The sequence below is a fragment of the Desmodus rotundus genome, chromosome 1 (genome assembly GCF_022682495.2).
Source record: "Desmodus rotundus isolate HL8 chromosome 1, HLdesRot8A.1, whole genome shotgun sequence".
Lineage (NCBI taxonomy): Eukaryota > Metazoa > Chordata > Mammalia > Chiroptera > Phyllostomidae > Desmodus > Desmodus rotundus.
This window is the reverse complement of record NC_071387.1, coordinates 765,673-789,180: the sequence shown is the minus strand read 5'-3', so window position 1 is coordinate 789,180 and position 23,508 is coordinate 765,673. Positions and strand designations below refer to the sequence as shown.

The 23,508-nt window shown below is 64.9% G+C and overlaps 3 protein-coding genes across 8 annotated transcripts; 1 reads left to right on the top strand and 2 right to left on the bottom strand.

Moving 5' to 3' along the window:
- Positions 1 to 7,906: 7,906 nt before the first annotated feature.
- On the bottom strand, positions 7,907 to 12,962 carry LCN12 (lipocalin 12). Of its 4 annotated transcripts, none has more exons than XM_053918636.2 (5): positions 10,711 to 12,962; positions 9,328 to 9,407; positions 9,130 to 9,246; positions 8,885 to 8,986; positions 7,907 to 8,319 (listed from the first exon to the last, which is right to left on the bottom strand). In XM_053918636.2, exons 1-5 carry the CDS (start codon positions 10,716 to 10,718, stop codon positions 8,291 to 8,293), a joined length of 336 nt encoding a protein of 111 aa, XP_053774611.1. In that variant the 5' UTR covers positions 10,719 to 12,962; the 3' UTR covers positions 7,907 to 8,290. The 4 variants fall into 4 exon arrangements, with proteins under 4 accessions (XP_053774611.1, XP_053774604.1, XP_053774597.1 ...); XM_053918629.1 differs by having other exon boundaries at positions 9,094 to 9,246; positions 10,711 to 12,879; XM_053918622.1 differs by lacking the exon at positions 7,907 to 8,319 and having other exon boundaries at positions 8,326 to 8,986; positions 9,094 to 9,246; positions 10,711 to 12,879.
- A 518-nt stretch (positions 12,963 to 13,480) lies between these two features.
- C8G (complement C8 gamma chain) lies at positions 13,481 to 15,170 on the bottom strand. The gene is made up of 7 exons (XM_024562562.4): positions 14,887 to 15,170; positions 14,649 to 14,785; positions 14,451 to 14,521; positions 14,267 to 14,374; positions 13,852 to 13,953; positions 13,733 to 13,771; positions 13,481 to 13,650 (listed from the first exon to the last, which is right to left on the bottom strand). The coding sequence occupies exons 1-7, from the start codon at positions 15,022 to 15,024 to the stop codon at positions 13,625 to 13,627; spliced, it is 621 nt and encodes a 206-aa protein (XP_024418330.2). The 5' UTR covers positions 15,025 to 15,170; the 3' UTR covers positions 13,481 to 13,624.
- A 419-nt stretch (positions 15,171 to 15,589) lies between these two features.
- On the top strand, positions 15,590 to 20,148 carry FBXW5 (F-box and WD repeat domain containing 5). 3 transcript variants are annotated; one of them, XM_053918588.2, is made up of 9 exons: positions 15,590 to 15,752; positions 16,778 to 16,939; positions 17,172 to 17,329; positions 17,797 to 17,971; positions 18,078 to 18,226; positions 18,307 to 18,721; positions 18,887 to 19,034; positions 19,105 to 19,317; positions 19,398 to 20,148. In XM_053918588.2, exons 1-9 carry the CDS (start codon positions 15,629 to 15,631, stop codon positions 19,633 to 19,635), a joined length of 1,782 nt encoding a protein of 593 aa, XP_053774563.1. In that variant the 5' UTR covers positions 15,590 to 15,628; the 3' UTR covers positions 19,636 to 20,148. The 3 variants fall into 3 exon arrangements, with proteins under 3 accessions (XP_053774563.1, XP_024418179.2, XP_045052632.1); XM_024562411.4 differs by having other exon boundaries at positions 15,592 to 15,752; positions 16,724 to 16,939; XM_045196697.2 differs by lacking the exon at positions 15,590 to 15,752 and adding an exon at positions 16,053 to 16,076 and having other exon boundaries at positions 16,724 to 16,939.
- The last annotated feature ends 3,360 nt before the right edge of the window (positions 20,149 to 23,508 follow it).

The window sequence follows — 23,508 nt, the reverse complement described above, 5'->3', positions numbered from 1 at the left end:
GTGTCCTCGCCGCACAAGGACTCAGGGGGACAAGGCAGAGTGTGGACCTGGGCGGGCCCGTCCCTGGGAACCTCTCTGTGGTGACAGGGGGCTCCTGCCGCTCCTGCGCGCAGGGCTGCAGGGAACCATGGGCAGAGCTGGGGTCGGTTGGGGGCCTGGCTCAGCCACAGAGGAGCCAGGACACGATTTCAGGGCCCAGGAGGTGGGTGCCGGGCAGCAGCCCCCTGAGAGTCCTATTTATGGGAACACCCGGCCCAGCCCCTACCTCCCGCCCCCCAGGGCCGGCGGCTCACCTCTCAGCAGGCGCAGGCAGGGTTGGGCTGCCGCAGGGGCTGCGCTGAGACTCCCGCAGGGCTCCTGCCCGCCCTCCCCACCCCAGGGGCTGTGTAGGTTGCAGGCCTGGGGTGGGGCTGGGCTTCCCCAGAGCCCCTCTGCCACCTGTGCCCTGTGCTTGGCCCTGTGAGTGGTCAGCAGTCCAAGTGAGCCACCTCTGCCCTGCTGGTGCCCCCGCACAGCCCAGCGAGGAGGAGGGTGGGTGCCTGCTGGAAGCTGCCCCTCCTGGTGCCCTCAGAGAACAGAGAGGCTGGGCCTCGGTGCCACTCCCTGGCCTCACAGGGACACAGAGGTGGACGGCTGAGGACAGACATACCTGGCCGGGGAGGACAGGGTGCCCACTCTGAGCCTGTGAGTGGTGTGCTGGCCTCTGAGGAGCCCCACGCAAGGCCCAGTGCAGAGAGAGACCAACAAGAGGCTGGCCTTGGAGTACCCCCTTAGGGCGGCCCCTGCCTCAGGCCCAGGCAGCACCTGGGCGACTCTGCATGTTGCTGGCTGGGCCCCCCTGCGGGCTGGGTGGGCAGAGACCCAAGCCAGCCTCGTGAGCTGAGGCTGCAGTTTCCCTGGAGCCCGCTCTAGTGGGAGATGAGAGTGGCATTCGCCTGGGGAGGGCAGCGCCGGAAGGTGGCCGAGAGCCTGCTTCACTGGGGCCCGGGCTGCGGGGAGTTGGCCTCAGCCTTGATGGGCCATCCACACCGCCCCCTGACCCCTCTCTGGCCAGCCGGGTTGGTGGTAAGCCCAGGGTGCAGACATCTGCTTGACCTCAGCCTGGAGGTTGAGGGGGAGGGGAGAGGCAGGTCCCAGCCCCCACCCCCCACGCAGTGTCTCACAGAGGCCGTGGGTCCTCTGGGCCTGAGGCTGCCTCTGCCGCGACCAGTGCGGAGTGGGGGTTCCTGAGTGGGGTCGACAGGAGATGAAGAAAAGACACAACAGGGACAGTTTAAGGAAAAGCGGGGACCAGGGGGGACATTGTCCTCTGATGGAGAGACAATGAGCCCTGGACACGGTAACCACGTTTATTTTATAGGGGTTGGTTAGAGAGAGCTCACGGACGTTTTGCAAACTGAGGGAGATGCCGCAGGCACAGACTGTTCCGTCCCCAGGCTACGTAACTGGCACATGTGTCTTCTGCAACAGTTACAGCGCACTCAGCTGAAGCTGGCGGTTATCTGTCTCCTGTTTAACCCCTGCGGTCCCGGCTGTATGGCACCAGCCTTTACTGTCCTCCACAGCCTCTCTACCTGGTGGCCCTTTGCCGGCCTGGATGAGCCACACAGAGACCTCCTGACCCCTCCCTGCTTGCTGCTTGGTGATCCACTCCCCCCAGCCTGCAGGAAGGGGCTTTGGGGGACCCTGAGTGGGTGGGCAGGGGCAGCCCCACTGGCCCCTCCCCCACCCACATGGCCCCAGGACTCGCCCCACCCCACACGCTCCATGGGAGGTGTTGGAGAGACTGGCTGGTGACTCCCGAAGGATTTTAATTGGGGAAGGGATTCTGGAGAAGCTGCTAGGAGGTTCAAAATCCCTGAAGATGTCATCCCGTCCCCAACCTCCAGGGCTGTGCCAGGTAGACAAGTAGCCATTGCCAGGTGTCAGCCAGCAAACCAGAAGCAGCACAGCTGTGCCCCAGGTGGAGGTGCTGAGTCTGCAGCAGGAGGCCCCAGGCTGGGGGGCAGGGGTGCAGGCAACTCAGGCCCCCCATGTGCACGTCCTCCACACGCCAGCCCCCTCAGGAGAGCAGCCCCTCCTCGGGCACCCACGCAGCACCCACCCTCCGTCCTGGGCGGACCCTGTCTCTGCCTCTGCTCAGCTCTGCCTCTGTGAACACTTGGCCACGTCCACATCCCCACCTGGCTGCCGGGGCCAGCAGAGGGGCCCACGGGGGTCCCGCAGGGCTGGGTGGCGGGGAGCAGCCGGCCACCCCTCGCTCTCACATGCGCGCCCAGTTCGTGACATCAGGGCCACCAGGGTAGGTGGTGTCCTGCAGCATCCAGCCTGGCCACGCATGGTCAGGGCCCGGCATGCCCCCCACCTCTGTGAGGGCTGGGGGGCTTCTGGCCAGCTGGGCACCCTCCACATCCAGCCTTTCGGGCTGGCCCAGGAGGCGCCTGCAGGGTCTCCTGGTCCCAGCAGGGGAAGCAGGGCCACCTCTTTGGTGGGGCCCAGGGTCCTGGGTCCTTGGCCTAAGCATGCTTGGAGACGGGCACCCTTGCCTTTCATCCTGGGCCTGGGGCGACCCTTCAGCAGAGTGAGCGCTGTGGGGCAGGGGTGCTGGGACGGTGGGGTTGGCAGGGGGCACCTAAGTCCTGAGCCTCCATTTGGCATCCCGGGAGGGCCTCTGGGGCCACCCCACACTCTGTGCTCCCCCGGCCCGTGGCTGCCTCTGCTGGATGCCACTGAAAGTGGCCGCATGTGAGGACAGGTCCGGCCCTGTGGCCCTAGGAACCCAGGCCAGGCCAGCAGGGTGCCCAGCCTGCGGGGGTGGGTGCCAGAGGGTTAAGTGAGGACCCACATTGCCTAAGCCTGCAGCCCAGTGCTCTGGGAACCCCTGCCCACCCCATGGGCCATCTGGAGGTCATGCCGGCTCCTCCTGGCGCCAACTGTTTATTTCTGACTGGGGAGGGCTATGGGGCAGGGCAGTGAGGACGGGGTCAGCCAGGCTCCCGAGGGTTGTGCACCTTCAGCAGGAGAAGTGGCCGGCTGGCCCACTGGAGGGCGGGGGAGGGGCAGAGGCGGGGCAGGACCTGGCAGAGAGCCCCCACAGGAAGAGGGGAGAGCAAGGGGGCAGGGGCAGGGCCTGGGGCCCGTTTGCAGGGCCTCTGCCCCTGGTGCCTGCCCTGTCTCCAACCCGAGGTCCTCAGGAAACCCAATGGCCCCTATTACCAATTTCTAAAAAAATTATTTATTTTTTAGATTTTACTTACTTTTGTTTTTAGAGAGAGGGGATGAGAGGGAGACAGAGCGGGAGAGAAACATCAATGTGTGGTTGCCTGTTGTGCGCCCCCTACTGGGGACCTGGCGGGCAACCCAGGCACGTGGGGGGAGCAGGAATGGAACCGGGGACCTTATGGTTCAGGGGACGGCACCTGACCCACGGAGCCGCGCCAGCCTGGGCTCCCCTGTGGCTGTTGTCTTTCCATTCTGTTTTCGTTTACAGTTGACACTGATTTTGTGTTAGTTTCCGGTCCCCTGGGTACTCCCACCTGTCAGCACACGCCACGATCACAACCCCGTCACTGTGCGGTGCGTCACGCCCCTGTGGCTGCTCTGTACCTGCCACCGTGTGCTTCCCAATCCCCTCACCTTTCACCCAGCGCCCCAAGGACCCCCACTCTGCCCACCCCCAGCCTGTCCTCTGTGTCCGTGAGTCTGTCTCTGTGCTGTTTGTTCATCCAGTCTCTCAGGTCCCACCTGCAGCACGTGTCTGTCCTTCTCTGTCTGACGAGTTTCGCTGAGCACAGCCCCCTCCGGGCCCCTGCACACTGTCACAGATGGTGAGGCGTCACTCTGGTGGCTGAGCCCGCACTCTGCTGCGTTCAGTGTCCCTGTCACCCATGCATCACACTGGCCTGGCTCACCTGCCACACGAACGACTCGATGTCGACATGTCAGCTGCGCGGGACACGTCACCAATCACCTCAGTTTTTACCTGGGCCCCTTCCCCGCCCAGGGCCCCATACAGGACCCCAGGGCGGCTGGTCCCCTCCGCTGCTCCGGGCTGGGGCAGATTCTCAGCCTCTCCTGTCCCCAGTGACCAGGTGTCTCTCTTTGACAGAGAAGCCCAAAGGTGGTGGCCGCACGTGGCTTCATGGCTCACAGGCACAGCCTCCAGCTTGTCCGTCCGTCCGCCAGCATGGAGGACAGAGGCTTCCAGAACGAGCCACTTCCAGGAAGTCACTTTGCTGCGTGGCCAGGACCAGTCACCAAGGAAGCTGGAGTGGCTGTCCCCAGTCTGAGTGGCCGTGCTGCCTGCTCAGAGTCAGGACCCACGTCCAGCTGGGAGGAGGGCGAGCCTGTGCCCCGGTCTCACCCAGGTGCCCCGCCGGCATCCGGTCCTCACGGAGCCCTCACGACCACCTGAATGTCAGTGTGACGGGAGTAGGGCAGCTCCCCTCTCCGGAGAGAAAGGGCAGGTCTGGTCCAGCAGCCCTGCTTCTGGAGCTTGGAGGTCATTCCCCATCCACTGTTTCGTGGCTGACCTCCCCAGGCCGCCCACAGCCCAGCTACTCCCAGGCCCAGAGGCCAGGCAGGAGCCAGGCTGCTCTTGGGACAGCCCTCCCTCCCCCCCCCCTCCCCCCCGCTTCCTGCCAGCCCCTGGGGCACACCCCCAGGCCAGTCCATGCTGGAGATCTGCGGACAGCTTCCCTGTCCAGCTGGGCCCCACGCTGGGCGGCGGTATGACAGGCCACCATGGAGGGCACTGGGGGAGGGATGGCGGGGGTCCCGTGGGCCCAGTGAGGGCCTCAGTAGGAGACGGGTTAGAGGGGTACAGGGGACAGGTCTGGGGCAGGCGGGGCTCCAGGCTGCTAGAGGGTGAGGAGGCTGTGGGAGGCCCAGCTCCGCAGGTGGGAAGGGGGCAGTGGGGTGGGGGGCCTGGGCTGGGTGGGGTCCCAGGGGTGGCTGCAAACCCAGGCCTGGAGTCAGGAGAGGGCCAAGGCCGAAGATGGGGACAGAGTCAGGGGTGGGGAGGGCCACTGGCGGCGTGGGCCGGTGGTCCCGGCCGGGACCCAGGGGAACTGGATTGAGAGGCTGCAGAGGGAGAGCACGGAGGGAGACCCACAGAGGGGCACCAGAGGTCAGGGATCAAAGGAGGTCACAGAGGTCACCACCCAGAAGAGGGGCTGGCAGGATGCAGGCTCTGCTCACTGCTGGACAAGAGGCCCTTCCTGTCCTATGTGAGAATCCTGGTCACCACCCCGCCGTCCCAGGGCAGCAGGGACGGCTGTGGCTGGTCTTGGTCTGGCCTTGGGGGAGGGAGGCAAAATGCTTGCTCAGCCCCAGATGAGGCTGGACAGGAAGAGGGCTGGGGACAGTGGGGGGTGGGGGGTGGGGGCTGGGAGGTGAGCAGGAGCCCCACAGCCCAGACTGGTCAGGCCCCACACGGCCTGGGCTCCCTCCCACCAGCCACACCTGACCCCTCCACCCCCAGGAGCCTGGGCATCAGGAGGGGCTGCTGGAGGGGTGGGCGGAGCGGGTCTGGGTGGGCTGCTGGCTGGAGGGATTTGGGAAAAGATGGTGTAGGCACCCCACAATGAGCAGAGGGCCTTGGGCGGCGGCCCTACCAGGCCAGACCAGACACAGGAGAAGAGCTTCACCAGGTGGTGACGTAGGGGTTCAGCACCTGGCTCCAAGATTTGGCAAGGGATGACTCAGAAGGGGCCTTTTGGCCATCCCTGCACCTGTGGCCACCCTGCCCACTCCTCCCGGGGAAGGCCCAGGCCAGTGAGGGGGGCAAGGGGAGCCGTGGACACTGCTCTCGCAGGACAGGGGAACACACAGGTCCGCAGCCCCCCCAGAGCCCCCGAGATGCAGGTGGACGGAGGTGGGTGTCAGGGGCGACCAGGGACAAGGCCCACCAGCCCGCCCAGGGCAGGGTCTGATTCCAGGGACAGCGCCTGGCCTTCTGCCAGCCTCTCCCACCATCCCCGGGGCAGCTTGTGCCGTTCAGCCCAGCCCTCCTGATGGGACAGAGCTGTGGTCCTGGCTGAAGTACCCAGTAGCTTTGGGGGACTCTGCTGTCCAGGGTCACAGAGTCCTGGCAACTGACAGGGTGGTGGAAAAACCAGCTCCCAGTCAAGCCGCACAAACCTAAAACATAAGATGAGTTCCTTCCAGACAAAATAGCTTCTTCCTGCCAGAGCGCTCCTCCCTGGCACCACGGCTGCGGGGAGCCCCCCCAACACAAAAGAGACGGAGTGCCTCCCGGCAGAGGCATGGGGGTGCGTGTGTCTACGTGAGTGTACCTGTTTTGTGTGTGCATGTGTGTGCATGCAAGCCTGTGCCCGTGGTCACAGTGCAGACAGTGAGCCGACGTCCCCCATCTGCCTGGGAGACTGCAACTTCCTCCCCTAGGAAGGGAGGTGGTCAGTCAGCCTCCTGGGCTCCTGCCCAGGATGCAAGGTCCCCAGGCTCATCCCACAGGGCCAGAGCCCCCGACTCCCCTTCTCTGCGCCCCTCCCCATTTCCAGCCTGCCAGGCGGCCCGCCAGCTCGACTGGTAGTGGGTCTCTTCACCCTCCCGGGGTCTGCCCCCCGAGGCTCCCCCCAGGCCAGAGGGCCTGCAGAGGTGGGCACCTGGGTGGGGGCCCTTTCCCGAGCCAAGCGCAGTCCGGAGACTTCGCCCAGCCCCAGTGCCTGGGGACGGGCCCTGAGGCCCCACCTGGGTGCCCAGGCCGCATTGCCCTGGGGGCCAGCAGGAGGCGGAGAACCCTGCTGCACTCAGGTCTGCCTTTCCAGCCCCAAACCCACTCCCGGCTGGAGGCTGTGCCTGGAGTCTGTCCCTTGACCCCAGGTGGGGGGCGGGGGGCAGGGGCTTGGGATGCATGTGGTTGGAAATCAGGCCAAGGTCCTCTGTAGTGACAGGAATTGGAGCCACAGCTGCAGAGGGGCTCCAGGGAGCGGGGGGCGGCCCGGCTGCTCTGGCCCGGTGGTATTTGCACAGCTGTCTGAGGCAGTCCGATGGGACTGCGCCCCCCCCACCCCGCCCCCGTAGTGTCTCTCAAATGCGCTTTGGAAGAGTTCATGTTTCAGAGATGAAGGTTGAAGGAGGCCTTTGTTCGGAAAAACAACACCAGCAGGAATTCGTCACCACAGGCTTGCCCTTGGAATTGATACTCACGGTGCTGGTCGTCCCAAAGAGCAACCCGATAGACGCGCCACGCAGGAGGGGCCGAGGCGTGGGGCGAACACAGGCATCTCTGCTGCGGAGTGACCGCCGTCCAGAGTCCTGATCTGTGACAGTCGAGGGCAAACACTCAGGCGTGTGAACGGAACACAGGCCGCAGGTCGCGCCCAGCCCAGAGGACGGTGGGCGTGCTGACGTGTGTTCAGCAGTAGGCGGTCCAGGGCGGACTCACACCTGCCGCTGACTGTGGAAAGAACGGGAAAGCAAAGCAAGTCTGAGAGAGAGGGCGGCACACCCGCTGGGGGGTCACAGCGGCCTGCCTGCTGACAGCCCCAGGCAGAGCAGCCCAGTGTCCGCAGGCAGAGGGGTGCTGGACGAGCACAGCAGAGTATCACTGGGCCACCAAGAGGAAGGTGCCCTGGCATAGGTCACATGGACGGACCCGGAGGACACGATGCTGAGGGAGAGAAGCCAGACACAGGGGGACAGTCCTGTGAGGCCCCACTCACATGCGGGCCCTGCAGGAGGCAGACCCGCAGAGACAGGGAGCCCCAGGCGGGGCCCGGGCTGGGGGAGGGGTGGGATTGGGGGTTTCACAGGGACCGAGCGTCCATGTGGGAAGACAGACAGCCGAGAAAGGATGGTTCATGCTGAGCTGTGCCCTTAAATATGGTTAAGGTGGTTAAAAAAACAACGAACATTAACAAGCTAATACAGAGAAAGTGGTGTAATAAAGAATTTATTTAATCCTGAAGAGGAGGCCAGGAGGTGCTAAAGAGGGGGGTACAGTGACCCACATGCCCGCAGCGTGGGGCAAACGGCAGGTCCTCAGGATGCTACCGCCACGCACTCCCGCCCCCAGCCCATGCGACCGACACCTGCCCACCCAGTGCAGGTCTGCGCCCGCCGCCTGGAATTTGGGCACGAGGGACATCGTGTGACCTCCAACAGTGGTCCTCGGAGGACAGGAGTGTCCTCTGCTGCTCTCGGGGCCCAGGCCACGCCGGGAGGAAATGATCCACAGCCACTGAGGTCATGGTGGGTAGGACTCCGTGACCCCCACTGAGGGCAAGTGCTGGGCAGTGACAGGGCCGGGCCGGGGCCACTTCATCCTTCAGCACGTTCTCTGATGGGATGACCAATCTGATGGGGTGGCAGGGGCTCAGGATGGAGGGACGGGGAGAGGCAGGAGCAGGGCCCGGAGCCCAGAGCAGGCAAGGGAGACACTCAGCTTCCTGAGGGGTGGGGACTGGAGGCAGGGAGAAAGGGGGCCTGCAGAGGCTCTAAGGGGAGGGGCTGGGGCAGGAGGCCAAGGGCTGAGGGACATGCCCCCCCTGGGGTGCTGCTCTCCCCCAGAGCTGGTCCTCAGGAAGCTGCATGAGCCCTCTGACCCAATGCAGAACCAGGTGGCCAGGTGCAGGCGGGTGTGCAGGTGAGTGTGCAGGTGGGTATGCAGGTGAGTGTACAAGTGGGTGAGCAGGTGAGTGTGCAGGTGGGTGAGCAGGTGCGTGTGACCCAGGTGGAGGCAGACACCATGGAGCCATGAGAACCCTCAGTTTGAGCTGAGTGAACCCTCTGTGGCTGCCAGGCCCCCCACACGTGGACCCCAAACAGGCTGCACGCACCCACCAGGCTCCCATGGGGCTCCCGCCGCCCGCAGGCAGGTGCCTCGCCCGCACCCAGGCGCAGCCCCGCCGGCACACATCACCTGCTGAGCCTGGAAAGACGATGTTGTCTTCTGAGAGGCCCTGAGCTCTGAGCAGGCAGACGAATTTGTCCAGCGCCTGGATCTCAATCGCCCACATTCTGCCTGGAGGCGAAGAACACGGTGGCCCTTTGTGAGGGACAGCAGGGGGCGGCTGAGCGGCAGGCACCCCCACCCACCCGGCGTGGCCTGGGCCCCGGAGCCTTGCCCACCCAAGCGTGGCTGCAGGGAGGCCGAGCTGGGCTCACACAGCAGGTAGACCCTGAGGATGCTCTGGCTGCCGGACTGCCTCCTGGAGACCATCAGGGCGAAGGTGGTGTAGTCCGTGTCCTGCACCTGCAGCTCCTCGGCCTCGGCCCCGGGGTCTGAGGGGGCATGGCCGGTCAGGGGCCCTCCCGCCAGCACCTCCCCCCACCGTGCCGGCCCCCCACCTCCCCCCGTCTCACCCCTGTGGTTGTCCACTGAGAATTTCCCAGGCTGGGCTGTGGGAATCAGCAGGTAAGACCAGGTGATGCAGCGTGGGCCCCTGTGTGGGGGGGGGCGGGGGAGGGTTCTGGAACCCGGCCAGGCTACTGCCCTCCTCGGCCCCGCGGTGGCTCCCCGAAGGAGAATTCAGCAGTGGCTCGTGAGCAGGGCCCAGCAAGCTGGAGGCCCAGCTGCCCTCCCCGGGGAAGGGTGTGTCCCTGCGGTGTCCCCTGAGGCCGCCCGCCCCCAGAGCAGTGACCTGTGAGCCCCACCGCCTGTCCACATGGACAGCCTCTGCCCAGCCCACTCCCAGGCCACTGCTGCTCGGCCTGGAGCAGGGTGCACAGGGATGAGAAAGAGCTCCCTCTCCAGGGGTCTGTCTCACAGGTAGCGGCCAGAGGGAGGCCTGGGTGGCCGTCCTGCGTGGGGCTTGTGACGCCCCCTCGCCTGCTCCGGCCGTAAGGGCCCACCCAGCGGTGCAGGGGCGTTGGCAGGAACCACCGCCTGCTTTGATGAGAAGCAGCACGTGCATCTGGCCTGTGGGTCGGGGCTGGGGGGGCTACCCAGCGGGCTTCATGGAGGGGGCATTTGCACTGGGTACCTCTGATCAACCAGCCTCCAGCCAGAGCCCCACCAGGCAGGTCGGGTGCCCCAGGAGGCCACGCTGTGCAGGCGGCTCCGAGGGCTGGCGGGAGGCCGCACTCCCTGGAGGACTGCAGCAGGAGCTGGGTGTGGCCCCTCAGGGGCCAGGCTGTCCTACTCTCAGCCTCCAGAGGACAGCCAGGTCCCCACGACAGACCTGCCTTGCTTAAGCTCCTACGTGATGTTCCCTGGAGCCCTGACCAAAGGTCTGGGGGCTGCCTTGCCCCTCAAGGAAGAGGGCGCTTGACCCGGGCAGGCCAACCACAGTGCCTGTCACCCTGGATACAGTAACTGGCCCAGGAGGAACACGTGACTCAAGAAGACCAATCAGGGCCATTGCCAAGCTGGCCTGCGTGCTCCCTGTTCCTGGAATTGGGACCCTGAGAAGGATGACAGCTTAGGCCCTGATCTTATCCTGTGAGGCGAGAGGCAGCCTGCACACAGCCTGGGGCAGGCTGAGCTGGGCGGGTAGAGAGGCATGCCAAGGCCCGAGCACAATATCAGCTCCTGGATCCAGCTGAACCTGAAAGCCATAGGCCCACAGGCTGAGTCCACGTTCCAGTAAATGCCTCCCTTCTTTGCTGCATGACTCAGAGCCAGCTGAGGTCCCAGCAGGTTGTGCTGTGTTGGCATCAGGAGGTAGCCTGGGAAGAACGTGGAGAACATGGCCCCGGCACCTCGGAGCCATCAGCTTCTGGGGTGCAGGCCGGGGCCTCACTCACCGGGTCATGGCGTAGGACACTTCAAGGCGGTGCTTTCCACTTCGTTCGAATGTGGCTGTAAAAGGGCTCAGGAGGGACCTGTCCACCTTGCTGTGGGTGCTGCCCGCCAGGCCAAGGACGAACCACTGCCCCTGGAACTACAGGGGGATGGGCAGGCAGAGTTCAGGGTGCCTGGCAGCCCTCCTGGGGCCCAGCTCCTGAGCCACTGACCCTGGGACCTGGAGGCTGCCCGGGGGTCCAGCAGGGATGGGCGACCCTGGCCTCTTGGGGCCTTAGTCTCTGTACGGAAGGACTAAGATGGGCCCCCCACAGGGACGGTTGGGGGGTTGCCCAGGAGGCAAAGCTGACCCAGGAGCCCTGCCCGCACCCGGCACCCCCCACCTGGTCCTCCTGGAAGGTCCGCAGGACCTGGGCGCTGACCCTCGGGGGCCACGGGCACTGGCCCTTCAGGGCTGCCAGCAGGGTGAGTGCTGCGCACAGCAGGCCCAGCGGCCCCATCCCCGCCACTCTGCACAATGCTGACTCGACTCACCTCTTTATGGGCCCCTTTCCCCGCAATGCCCGCCCTGCAGTGCAGCAACTCCGCCTTCCTGCTCAGGACTGGCAGAAGGGACACACGGTGCCAGGGCTGGGGGTGGACTGCACAGGGCAGGGCCTTCCTCAGACCTTGCACACCAAGGAGGGGGCAACTGGGTCCCCGCCTGGGGTGGGAGGCCAGGGAATGGGGGAAGGGGTGCCGACTGGGTTCCTGGTCTTTGCCTTCTGATCCCCGAGATCCCCCTCCCCACTCTGCACCCCCATGGCCCCCTTTCCGAGCGAGCACTAGGCCCATGGCTTCTGCCCAGCTGCGTGGAGGGAGGCAGCACGCCCCAGGCAAGGAGCGTGTCCCTTCTCAGTCCCACGGGGTCAGGGTCACAGCGTTCTCGCTGCAGGAACACAGTGCAGATCCCAGGCCTGTGAGCACCCACGCCGCTCCACACGGCCCCAAACCCAAGGTGCATGTCAGGGCGGTGGGCCCGCAGTCATGGGGTGCAGGGGAGGGGTGGGGGAGGCAACCCGCGAAGACCCTCGGCCAGAGGGAGAGCAGAGGTGGGGGACACCTGGCCCCACTGGTGTGGGTGCCCACACACCGGTGCAGGGGAGGCCACAGGCAGGCTCTGGACTTGCAGCCCCTCCCTGTGCCCCACTGCCCCTGGAGGAAGGGACCAGGAGGGAAACTGCTCCCTGCCCCTGGGCAGCCAAGCACGGGGGTGCTGGACTCACTCCAGAACAGCCCAGAAGAGTGCGTCCCTGACCTGTGAGCTCCCTGTCCTCCCCACCGGGTCGTCCTGTCCTGGGCCACCTCCTCCCTTCACACACCCTTGGCCTCGGGCAGCCTGTCCCGAGCAGGAGCCCTGCTAGGCCCACGCAGAGAACCCCGGCCATCCAAGGCCGAGGGGCTTCAGGGCTCAGTTCTGCCCCAGGCCTCAGTCTCCCTATGGAAGGTGTGGACCCCCCCCACCCGGGGCCTTTCCCCTTCCAGGAGGGTTCCCATTGCGAAGGCCCCTCTGGGTCATCTGCAGGCCACAAGGCAGGGGGTGGGCCGGGGGTCTGGAGGGGCAAGGACACAGGGTGCTGTCCCCATTCCCTGAGCTGTGCCCACCAGTCAGCAATGTGTTCCAGGAGACTGACCCATGATGAGTGAAGTTCCCGATGATGTGGCTCTTTTCCCCTGGGGCCCCAAGGAGCCACCCCGCTTTGCTCCAATAGAAGCTGGGGGGCAGCTCCCACCCCACCCCATGAAGGCCTGGAGCCCCACCATCTGGGCCCAGACACCTCTGTGATCTGGGGTCTGGCTGGGGATGCACTCAGCCTTGCCCGGTGACGCCCTCTTCCCCGTGCTCCCTCATCCGCTCTAGAGAGACAGCAGCGAGTCAGAGCAGGGACGTGGCCAATTAATACACAACTAAAGACGTTACCAGAAACGATTCACCTGGAGCTACAAGGCTTCCACCTCTGCATCTGAAAGCTTGATTAGAGCTCAGCAAGCATCTCTGTGAGAACAGGACACACCGCACGGTAGCTCTCCGAGCCCCACCGCCCCACCCTGTCCGCAGGGCTCCTGCCTAGCCCTGAGCCCCGTGACAGACAGACAGAGGGGGAGTGTCCTGAGTTTCGGACTCAGCCCTGTGGTCACTGGGGAAGGTCTCTGGCGCCTCCCCTTGGTCACTTCAGGAACACCCTACTTTCGCCCTGGGGGGGATCTGCCAAGAGCCACTGCCCCTTCCCCGGGGGGCAAAAGGTCTAAGTTTCTGTGTTGGGGTTGGGGGTGCGTTGCGGGGGGGGGGCGCTTGAGCCTCCGCCCAGGCAATGCGTGGGACCTGTGGGGGGGGGGCCTGCGGTCTCCTTTGTCCTTGTCTCTTGAGGTCCCCTGGGGACCTCTAGGGCTGGGACCTCTAGGATTGGAGTCCCCTGCCATGCCCTCCTCCCAGCAGCCCTACCTATCTGTCCCCTTGCGATTCTGGTCTGCAGGGTCAGGCACGGTCCCCACCCAGTGGAGACACGCGTCCCCTCCAGGGCTGCTGTCGGCTCCTCCCAGCCCCCACAGTCCTCCTGGTCTGGCTGGCTGTGGGGCAGCCCTGCCTCCTGGCCCCCTAAAACAGGTGCCAGCTCACCCAGAGCCGGACCCCATGTGGCCTCCCTGGGCAGGGCTCTCAACCACCTGGGGAGCAGCCCCAGGTGCCCACGAGGCCACCTGAAGTGACCAAGCACACAGAGGCCCCGGGCTGGGCCCCGCACAGAAAGTAAGGAGTCTGGCCCGGGAGGATGGCATTTAATGGGGGCAGTGCCCCAGGGACCTGGGGGTGAGGGGCAGCATGGGGGACAGGCGGGAGCAGGCCTCAGTGTGGGGTCTTCACTCCGTGTCACCGACCGGCTACTGCTGGCCCCGCCTGCCAACCTCTGCGGTACAGAGACAGCACTCAGCCCACGGGCGGCCTCGGGAGCAGGGCACCCTGCCCAGCCGCGCTGGCCGCCCACTCACCGTCCAGGATGTGGAACTGGTCTGCGGCCTCACAGAAACCTGGGGGCCAGGCAGAGGTCAGGGTGGCGGGACACAGCCTGCGGGGAGGATGGTGGGGGCAGGCCACAGGTGCTACTCACCGTATTTGGGGAAATACAAGATGTGGTCCTCAGTCAGGTTGGCCTGCTGGACCTGCTGCTCAAACGTGTTCACCACCAAGTCGTCCACGGGGAGTGAGCGGGCTGTGGGACACGGGGCTCCTGGGGTGCTGGGCTCCCGCCACACGTGGGTGGGTGGCATGCTCTGGGGACAGGGTCTGTGTGCCTGCCACACGCCCCACCACATCTGACCAGTGTCCCTCCTGCCCCTCCTGGTCCCACACCTGGGTCTTCACACAGGGGCACCTCCCTGGACCCTGGTCAGCAGGAGAGGGCCAGGTCGCCCTGAGGAGGGAGGGAGGAAGGGAGGGGAGGGCCTCTGTGTGCACCAGGGCTCACCCAGTCCCCCCGGATGGGTCCAAGGGAGCGCAGAGCCCCAGCCGCTGCATCGACCCACCGTACAGCTTCACGGACAGCCGCCGCGCACGCTCCAGGTACAGGACAGCAAAGCTGCGGTAGTCCGTCTCCCCCACAGCCACGTGCACCTCTCCCCTGGCACCTCGAGCTGGGCAGAGACAGCTGGAGGTGAGGTCGGCCCCACCCCCCCCAACCCTGCAACCCCTCCTGCTGCTGGGCCTCACCTTGGAGCAGGAAGCGTCCTGGGACCCCTGTGTCTCTGTACAGCTGCTGCACCTGCCAGCAGATGCCATCCCTGGGTGTGGGGGGGGTGCGCACAGCAGGCTTGGGGACCCAACCTGGGCCACCGTGCAGCACCGTGGTCTGGGCCACAGTACTGTGGATGGGGTAGGGGTGGGGCTGGGGGGCCGTGCTGCACTCACAGCTTTCGGAAGGTGTTGATGGCCATGGATGTGCCCTGGGGATCCACGTGCACTGCGGTGGCCTCAGCCCGGTGACCCTGCTCCCGCAGGAAGCGACATGAGGAGGCCACAGCAGCCAGGAACCAAGTCCCTGCAAACTGGAGGCCGGCCGTGTAAGGGCTCGAGGGGATGGGGCTGCCCAGGCCCGACCCCTACAGTGCTGGGGGAGCTGCTGCCTCCCCACCTCCCTCTGCTCCACCTGCTGAGCGTCGAAGTCGGCCTTGGGCTGGATGGCGCTGATGGGGGACGGGGGCTGGGCAGGTCTCCCAGCCCTCAGACCCAGGAAGCCAGCAGCCAAAACGAGAGTCAAGAATAGTGCAGTCCTGGGAGGCAGCATGGCGGAGGCGGTGATGGGGACAGGAGTGAGGGAAACCAAGGGCAGGGTGGCCACGTGCTGGGTCGGAGTCCACAGCCCGGTGCTGCCCAGGAGCCTGGCCCAGGAAGTTCAGGCTGTTCTCCCTAAGCCCCAGACCAGAGCCAGGTCCCCCCACCCCCAGCATGGGCTTGGCCTGGTCCTAGACATCTGACATTGACCCTGCACTTCCCGGCAGGGCCCTGGCACCATGCCCTGTGTACAAAGGCAGAGTTGACCTTTGGCTATTTGTCTGGGAGCCCCCACTAACTTCCACTGTGGCCGGTGCTCTGCCCTTTGCACATTTCTCTCCCTTAAGCCCCGCAGCTCCTTGAGCCAGGAACTGGTGTAATTCCCATGGCGAAGAACACGGGGCTCCTGAAGCCATTTGCTCAGGGCCCGAACACTAGACCGCCAGAGCTGGGCCGGAATCCACGGTCTCGAGTCTGGCCCGTAGCCCCCGCTCCTCCGGGCCGCCAGGGGCGCTCTTCCGAACGCGCCCAAGCGCGCAGGCGCACAAAGCGCCGCCGAGCTGCAGGGTCCAAGGCGCAGGCGCAGCTGACGCAGGCTGAGGGGCGCTCGGCCATCGATGCCTCGGGGCTCGTGGCGGCGGCCTGGCGGCTCCATCATAGAGACGCGGCGGGCGGAAGCGGCCCGTGGGCCGAGGGAGGGTGCCGGGGCGAGGGCAGCGCAGCCGGGCGGAGGCGGCCGTGGTGAGTGTGCGCAGCCCCCGGGAACGACGTCACTTGGCCGCGGGGAGCGTCATTCCGCGGCCCTGAACCCCGGTCCCCGACCCAGGGGGGCGTCGTCACCAGTCCCTAGGCCCTGGCCCCCGGTTCCTAGACCCCCGCCTCACCCTCAGCCAATGAATGAGTTTCGAGGCCCCGCCCACGGCAGCCCCTGGGAAGGAAAGTGGGAGGGGGCGCTGGGCGTTCCCCGCCCCGCCCCCAGCTTCTCTGGCTGTGGTGGCCGCGCTGGCCCGTAGACCGCCTGGCAGGGCTTCCCTAGGCCACCGGGCAGAGACCGAGGGCCTGCTGGTACCCCTGGCGGCGTCTGGGGCGGGCGGGCCCCAAATCCCTCCTGGGAAGGGAGTCTCTGTCTCAGGCTGACAGTTCCGAAGCCTCGGGACAGAGAGGTCAAAGGGACAGGAGGGTGCAGTGCTTCCTTTCTGGGCTTCCCTAGCGGTCACCAAGCCCTTGCACCCAGATGTTCCCCTGCGTCTACTTGCGGGGGGGAGGTCAGAGGGCCTAACCGGAGGCCTGTCCCCAAGGCCTAGAACCTTTGGGGGTGAAGGTGGGTCTGGGGCCCCCGGGGGCCCGCCCCATGCCGCCCCTCAGGCTGGACCAGGCTCGGGGTTGCTGAGAAGTGTGCCTGCTGCTTGCCGGGAAGCTGCTTGTCTCAGGGAATCAGGGACTTGCTGGGGGCGTTCCTGGAGCGTGTGGTTGAGAAGCAGGGCTGTCCAGCAAGGCTTGATGAAGCTGTTGGCCCCTGGGCTGAGCAGGCAGTGCCCACTGGCCGTCCACACAAGCTCGATCCAGCAACATGCCCAACAGGGCAGTGGGTGGGGCTGGAGAACAAGCCTGGGATGCCTCCGTGCCCCCAGGGCTGAGCACCTCTCCTCGGCAGGGGGCCAGTATCCTCCCTGGACCCACTGTCAGCTAAGGGAGTTGTGCGTGGGTTTCAGGGCCGCCTGGGCAGAATGTCACGATGGATGAGGGGGATGTGCCCCTGCTTCCAGACAGCTTGGTCTACCAGATCTTCCTGAGCTTGGGCCCTGCGGACGTGCTGGCCGCGGGGCTGGTGTGCCGCCAGTGGCAGGCCGTTTCCCGGGACGAGTTCCTCTGGAGGGAGCAGTTCTACCGCTACTACCAGGTGGCCCGCGACGTGCCCCGACACCCAGGTCAGCCCTGGTGCGCAGCCCTGCCGCCCCCCAGGTCCTCACGTCAAAGGGGCACAGCCAGGCCACACCAGGGAGTGCAGGGGGCCAAGGGTGGGCAGGGCCACACTGGGATTGGGGGTGCAGGGGATGCCCCCCGCTTAGGCCAGTGGTGACTAGTGTGCTCCAGGGGCAGGGCTGGCTCCCACCTTGTTGGGGTCCCAGCAGTGAGAGCCCCCTGCCACGTACTCTGCAGCGGCCACGTCCTGGTACGAGGAGTTCCGGCGGCTCTACGACACCGTGCCCTGTGTGGAGGTGCAGACGCTCAGGGAGCATACTGACCAGGTGCTGCACCTCAGCTTCTCCCACTCCGGCTACCAGTTTGCCTCCTGCTCCAAGGACTGCACCGTGAAGGTGAAAGTGGCCTGGGTCTGGGGCCGGGCCTGTCCCCACCCTGTCGCAGGGGGAAGGACCTGAGGCCAGGCAGCCCACCCTGGTGGGAAGAGAGGGTCAGGCTGGAGATGAGAGGTGCCCAGTGTGCCATGTCCCCACAGAGGGCCAGGCCAGGGGAGAGACACCTCAGCCAGGATCACACAGGACAGGAGGCTGGATGGGGGAGGTCAAAACTGCCAACAGTGCCCTGGCTGGTGTGGCTCAGTGGGCTGAGCGCTGGCCTGTGAACCGAAGGGGGTCCGGCTGGATTCCCAGTCAAGGCACATGCCTGGGTTGCGGGCCAGGTCCCCAGTATGGGTGCACCAGAGGCAACCCACAGGGTGGGCTGACAGCCACCCTGATGGCGCTTCTGGGCACCGGCCTGGGCCAGCGGGCAGGGCCAGCAGCAGGGGCTCCCGGCGCCCACTCACGCTCTGGCCCAAACGCAGATCTGGAACAACGACCTGCTCATCTCGCTGCTGCACAGTGCGGACATGCGACCCTACAACTGGAGCTACACCCAGTTCTCCCAGTTCAACCAGGACGACTCGCTGCTGCTGGCCTCGGGGGTGTTCCTGGGGCCCCACAACGCCTCCTCTGGCGAGATCGTGGTCATCAGCCTAGGTGGGAAGGGGCCTGTGCTGGGCCTCGGCCCCTCCCCCAGGGGCCCCACCTGCCCTGCCCCGTGCCCCGCCCCTCTCTTTGGCAACCCTCTGCCCCCTCCCCGCAGACAACTTCACGCTGCTGTCCCGCGTCCGCAACAAGCCTTACGACGTGTTTGGCTGCTGGCTCACAGAGACCAGCCTGATCTCGGGGAACCTGCACCGCATCGGAGACATCACCTCCTGCTCAGTGCTCTGGCTCAACAACGCCTTCCAGGTGCGGGCGGGCATCCGTCAGTGGGGATCCCCTCTCCCTGGCCTGGCCTGTCACCCAGCACCTCCCCCCCACCCCCCCAGGACGTGGAGTCTGAGAACGTCAACGTGGTGAAGCGGCTCTTTAAAATCCAGAACCTCAACGCCAGCACCATCCGCACTGTGATGGTGGCAGACTGCAGTCGCTTCGACAGTCCCGACCTCCTGTTAGACGCCGGCGCAGCCCCTGGCTGCGTCTTTGACCTGGGTGGTGATGATGAGCACGACGAGGCAGCTGGCCCGGCCCCAGTGCGGGCCAAGGAGGGCTTGCGGCGCCTCCTGGACGGGCTCCTGGATGGGCAGACGCAGCCGCAGCTGGCGGAGTGTGCACTGGAGACCAAGGTAGCAGAGCTGCTGGCCCAGGGCCGCACCAAGCCCCCCGAGTGCAGTGCGGCCAGCGCCCTGGACAAGCTCCTCATCTTCACCACGGGCTGCCTCACCTACTCGCCTCACCAGATTGGTAACCACAGGCAGGGCCAGTCCTCAGTCCCTAAGCAGTGGGCACAGGAGCTTCATGTCCATGATGGGCCCAGCCTGGTCCCACTCCTGGAGAGCAGGGACTGTGGGCAGGGAGGGGCCCATGGGCATTGGGGAGTGGTGGGTCCCTCACCTGGCCCTTTTGCAGGCATCAAGCACATCCTGCCGCACCAGATGACCACAGCCGGGCCAGTGCTGGGTGAGGGGCGGGGCTCGGACGCCTTCTTCGACGCCCTGGACCACGTGATCGACGTGCGGGGACACATCATCGGCATGGGCTTGTCCCCCGACAACAGGTGCGCACAGTGCTGGGGCGGGGGCATCTGAGGGCCACACACGCACGAGTGAGCAGCATCTCTTGCCCAGGTACCTGTATGTGAACAGCCGCGCCTGGCCCAGCGGCTCAGTGGTGGCCGACCCCATGCAGCCACCACCCATCGCCGAGGAGATCGACCTGCTGGTGTTCGACCTGAAGACCATGCGGGAGGTGAAGCGGGCCCTGCGTGCACACCGCGCCTACACGCCGAACGACGAGTGCTTCTTCATCTTCCTGGACGTCAGCAGGGACTTCGTGGCCAGGTAGGGGCGTGTGGCCAGGGGTTGGGGCAGGGACAGCGACCAGCATAGTGCACAGGGGCTCACCTCGGGCTGCCCCACAGCGGCGCCGAGGACCGGCACGGCTACATCTGGGACCGCCACTACAACATCTGTCTGGCCAAGCTGCGGCACCAGGATGTGGTCAACTCAGTGGTCTTCAGCCCCCAGGAGCAGGAGCTCTTGCTGACAGCCAGTGACGACGCCACCATCAAAGCTTGGCGCTCGCCCCGCACCGTGCGCATCCACCAGGCCCCGCGCCCGCGCAGCTTCCTCTCCTGGTTTGCCAGCCAGAGGCGCTGAGGGCTGCTGGCCAGGGGGAGCACCCTGCGTGTCCACCAGCCACGGGGACCCACTGAGGATGCCTTGGAAGCTGTGGCTCTTTCCCACAGCCATACTGCTTCCCAGACTGCGTGGGGGGCAGAGGAGCTCACAGCAATAATGCCTTAGGAAGGGGGTCCAGTGGGGAGCAGACAGCCAGGCCCCCACCATGCTCACAAACACACACCGCCTCCCACAGCCTTGATGCTTAGCCCTGGGGCTCTGGGTGGCCTCCTGGCTGACTTGGGGCACACAGGTCACTGGGAACCCCACTCTTCACCCACCCCTTCCCCCGGGCCTGGGCCCTGGGACATCAGCACACTATGCTCAGCCGGCCATGTGGGCCCCTGGTGGCCTTCCTGGTCCGACCTTGCCCTGCAAGTCCCCGGCTCCCACTCTGGTCGGTGGTGTGGGTCTGTCTGTTGTAGTAGGCCCAGGTGCACTGCATGTCACTAGTCACCTGCTCAGGACCTGAATAAACAGTTGGCAACAGCACCCCGCCGTGCAGTCTCTGCTAATGCAGACGTAAAGTCCTCAGCCAGACACTGAAGGAGTCAGCCATCTGGAAAAGGAGGAGGGGGAGCTGTCCGAGGCCCGGGGCTGGCTGGTGTCAAGGGTGAGCCCACGCCAACGGTGCAGAAGAGGCAGGACCAGAGCAGCCGGTCAGGATAGAACTCAAACTGATGGGGGGCGGGGGGCTGCCCAGCCTGATGGGGGCGTGGACCAGAGGACCTGCAGGTTGGAGTGGGCTCTGGAGGACGGGGCAGCTGCCCCGGACGGGAGCCCAGTAGGGCCACCACCCTCACTGCTGGCTCTTACTGCAGCCAGGCTGGAGCAAAGGAGTGACACTGTCCCTATTCACAGGTGGGGCTTTGTGGGGCTAACCCAGCCCCAGGGGCAGTGCCAGCCCGGTTTGGGGCTGCTCTAAAATAGAGGTGGGGCAACCCTAAAACGCACACGCACCCACCCAGAGCAAACGCAGCTGAAATGGTTCTGAAAAACGATCAAAATGGGAGTCGCAGCACTGGAGCTGGCGCTGCTGTGACCCTGCCAGCAAAGACAGGGGTACCGGCCGCGCCCGAAGGACCCAGCATCGCACACCCACAGGGACAGCAGGGACTTCACAGCAGGACAGGGGTGAGGGCTCAGAGGAAGGAGAGGCTGCAGCCACACGCACAGCGGACACTCATTTCCGTGAGCAGTGCTGAGACAGCTGGCCACCCATGTGCAACTCAGAATGGACCCAGACGTGCCCCTCACACCTTGGACAGACGCGGACCCAGTGGGTTCAGGTCTCAGTGGGACCTGGGGCAGCCCCGATGCGGCTCTAGAAAACGGGAAGGAACCTTGCCCCTGTGCCGGGCAGAGCGCCTCACAAGACACCGGCAAGTTCGCGCGCGAGAGCGCTGGCAAGTGGCCTCGTGGGAAGCGACAACTTCTGTTCTGAAAAGCACTTTGTTAAAAGGATAAAAGATAAGCTGCAGACAGAGAAAATGTTTACGAATCACACACCCAATGAAGAACTTACGTGGAGACTAAACAACTCTCAAAACTCAGCAGTAGGCAAACAACCAACTCAACTTAAAAATGGGCAGAAGAGCCAGCTGGTGCGGCGCAGTGGATGGAGCGCCAGCCTACAAACCCAAGGGTCGCTGGTTTGATTCCCAGGCAGGGCACATGCCTGGGTTGCGGGCTGGGTCCCCAGTTCAGGGCATAGCGAGAGGGAACCACGCAATGATGTTTCTCTTCCTCTCCCTCCCTCCTCCTCTAAATAAATCCCTAGAAAAGCCCCAGACAGACCTGTCACACACGCAGGCATATGGCATGCGAGGACGGGCCATCCCCAGGTGCTGCCACCTGCACTGGCAGGAACACAGCAGGGTCCAGCTGCCATCAGCCCCCGAGGGCTCCCACACGATAGTCCCCCGCCCTGGGTTCTGGAGGTGGAGGGACAAGGGCAGGTGCCGGCACGGTGGGGACACCCTTGCTCAGGTGGCAGATTCTCAGGGTCCTCGGGACAGGCACCAATCCCCTCACAACACAATCACCTTGGGGGCGGGGCTTCTGTGGGAGAATGTGTGTGCCCGTGTGTACATGTGCCCACGAGCGTGTGTGTTGGGGGCACATTCATGTCCCAAGAAGCTGCTCTGAAACATGGTTTCAGTTTCTCATTATTTAATTTTTAAAATATTTCCTTTCTGAGTTTAGAGAGGGGAAAGCAGAGAGAACAAGAAACGTCAATTGGTTGCTTCCCCTAAGTGCCCCAGGGGATGGACCCCGCCATCCAGGCGTGTGCCCTGACTGGAGAGCGCCGCTCCCCAGGGACAGGGACGACTGTCTGGACCCCCAGCCCATGCGCTCAGAGTGGCTCGACCGGAAACCCTGACGCCTGGAGCCCACACACCGACCATGGGACACTGCTGAGCACAGCCAGACACCTGTGACACTCCCAGCCTCGCGGCTCTCCGGGCATCCTGAGGCGAGACAGAGGCCTGCCTTAGGCGTCACACTGCGTGATTCCATCCTGGGTCACGGGCCCGCGACTGTGGGCTCCAGGGAGGGGGAAACAGCAGCCGGAATCCTGACCGTCAGCAGAGCTGTGCCCGGGTGCTGGCGGCACCAGGCTGCACCCACAAAGCCAAACTCCACATCACCACAGGACAAATGCTAAACACTGTGCCGGAGCAAGTGCATTTCGCCTGTGAAAACAGCAAACTTGCAGCTGACACCTCGGCTGGGCTGGGCCGGGTGACGGGGGGCTGTACCTTTGTCTCCACCTGGAACCCTGAAGCCGGCCATCCGCAAGAACAGTGAGGACAGCCAGACGCGGGGGGGGGGGGGGGGTGTCCCTCCCCATAGACAACACATGGGGTGCCTGTCACCTGCACAATCGGTGAGGAATACGAGGGGTCAGCGAAAAGTTACACCTGGCCAGGGTGCCCAGGGTGCGGCCACTGTGGACAATGACTGGCAGCCCCTCCTGAGATGAGAACGTGGGCACAGGTGAGCTCACCCGCCGCACACAGGCGCCAGAGTCAGAGGCCACACGGGGACACCTCACAGTCCCGTCACAGAAGAATGCGCACACAGCCTGCCCACGTGACAGGGTGTCCTCTGTCCCTAAAAAGGAAAAACGCACTGTCACCTGCCACATAACCTCCAAACTCCGTGCAGGGAAAGGTGGACGCAGGCCACGCCACGCACTCCTCTTACCCGAGGTCTGTCCGGAACAAGCTCAGCCATGGTTAATAGAACGAGAACGGTTTGTGGCAACATCGATGTGGCCTGGCAGCCAAGGAGTGTGGATTGGAACGGGCATGTGTGAACAATGACGACTTCACTGTACTGGTCAGTGGGGGAGGTAGACGCCATTGATGCCACCGAGTGAGTGTGTGAACTGTGGCCGTCACACTCAACATGACTGAGCAGAGCAACAAATCTGCATCCAATTTTGTGATGAGCTTGAACATTCCCCCACGGAAACTATTTGTGTGATTGAGAAGGCCGCAGCTATGGGCACCTGGTGATTGGCAGCTCCATCACGACAACGCGCCTGCTCATGCATCACGTCTCATGCAGTTTTTTTGCAAAACATCAAATCACCCAGGTGACTCAGCCCCCCTACAGCCCAGATTTGACACCTGCAACTTCTGGCTTTTCCCAAAGCTAAAATCACCTTTGAAAGGGAAGAGATTTCGACGGGGCAGCTGATGGCCATTGGGAGACCTGTGCAAGGTCCCAGGGGGCCCACTTGGAAGGGGACTGAGGCGTCATCGTCCCGTGTGCAGCGTTCCCTGTGTCTTCAGTAGCCGTCTCTATTTTCACACTCATGGCGGACGCCTTCTGGACGGGCCT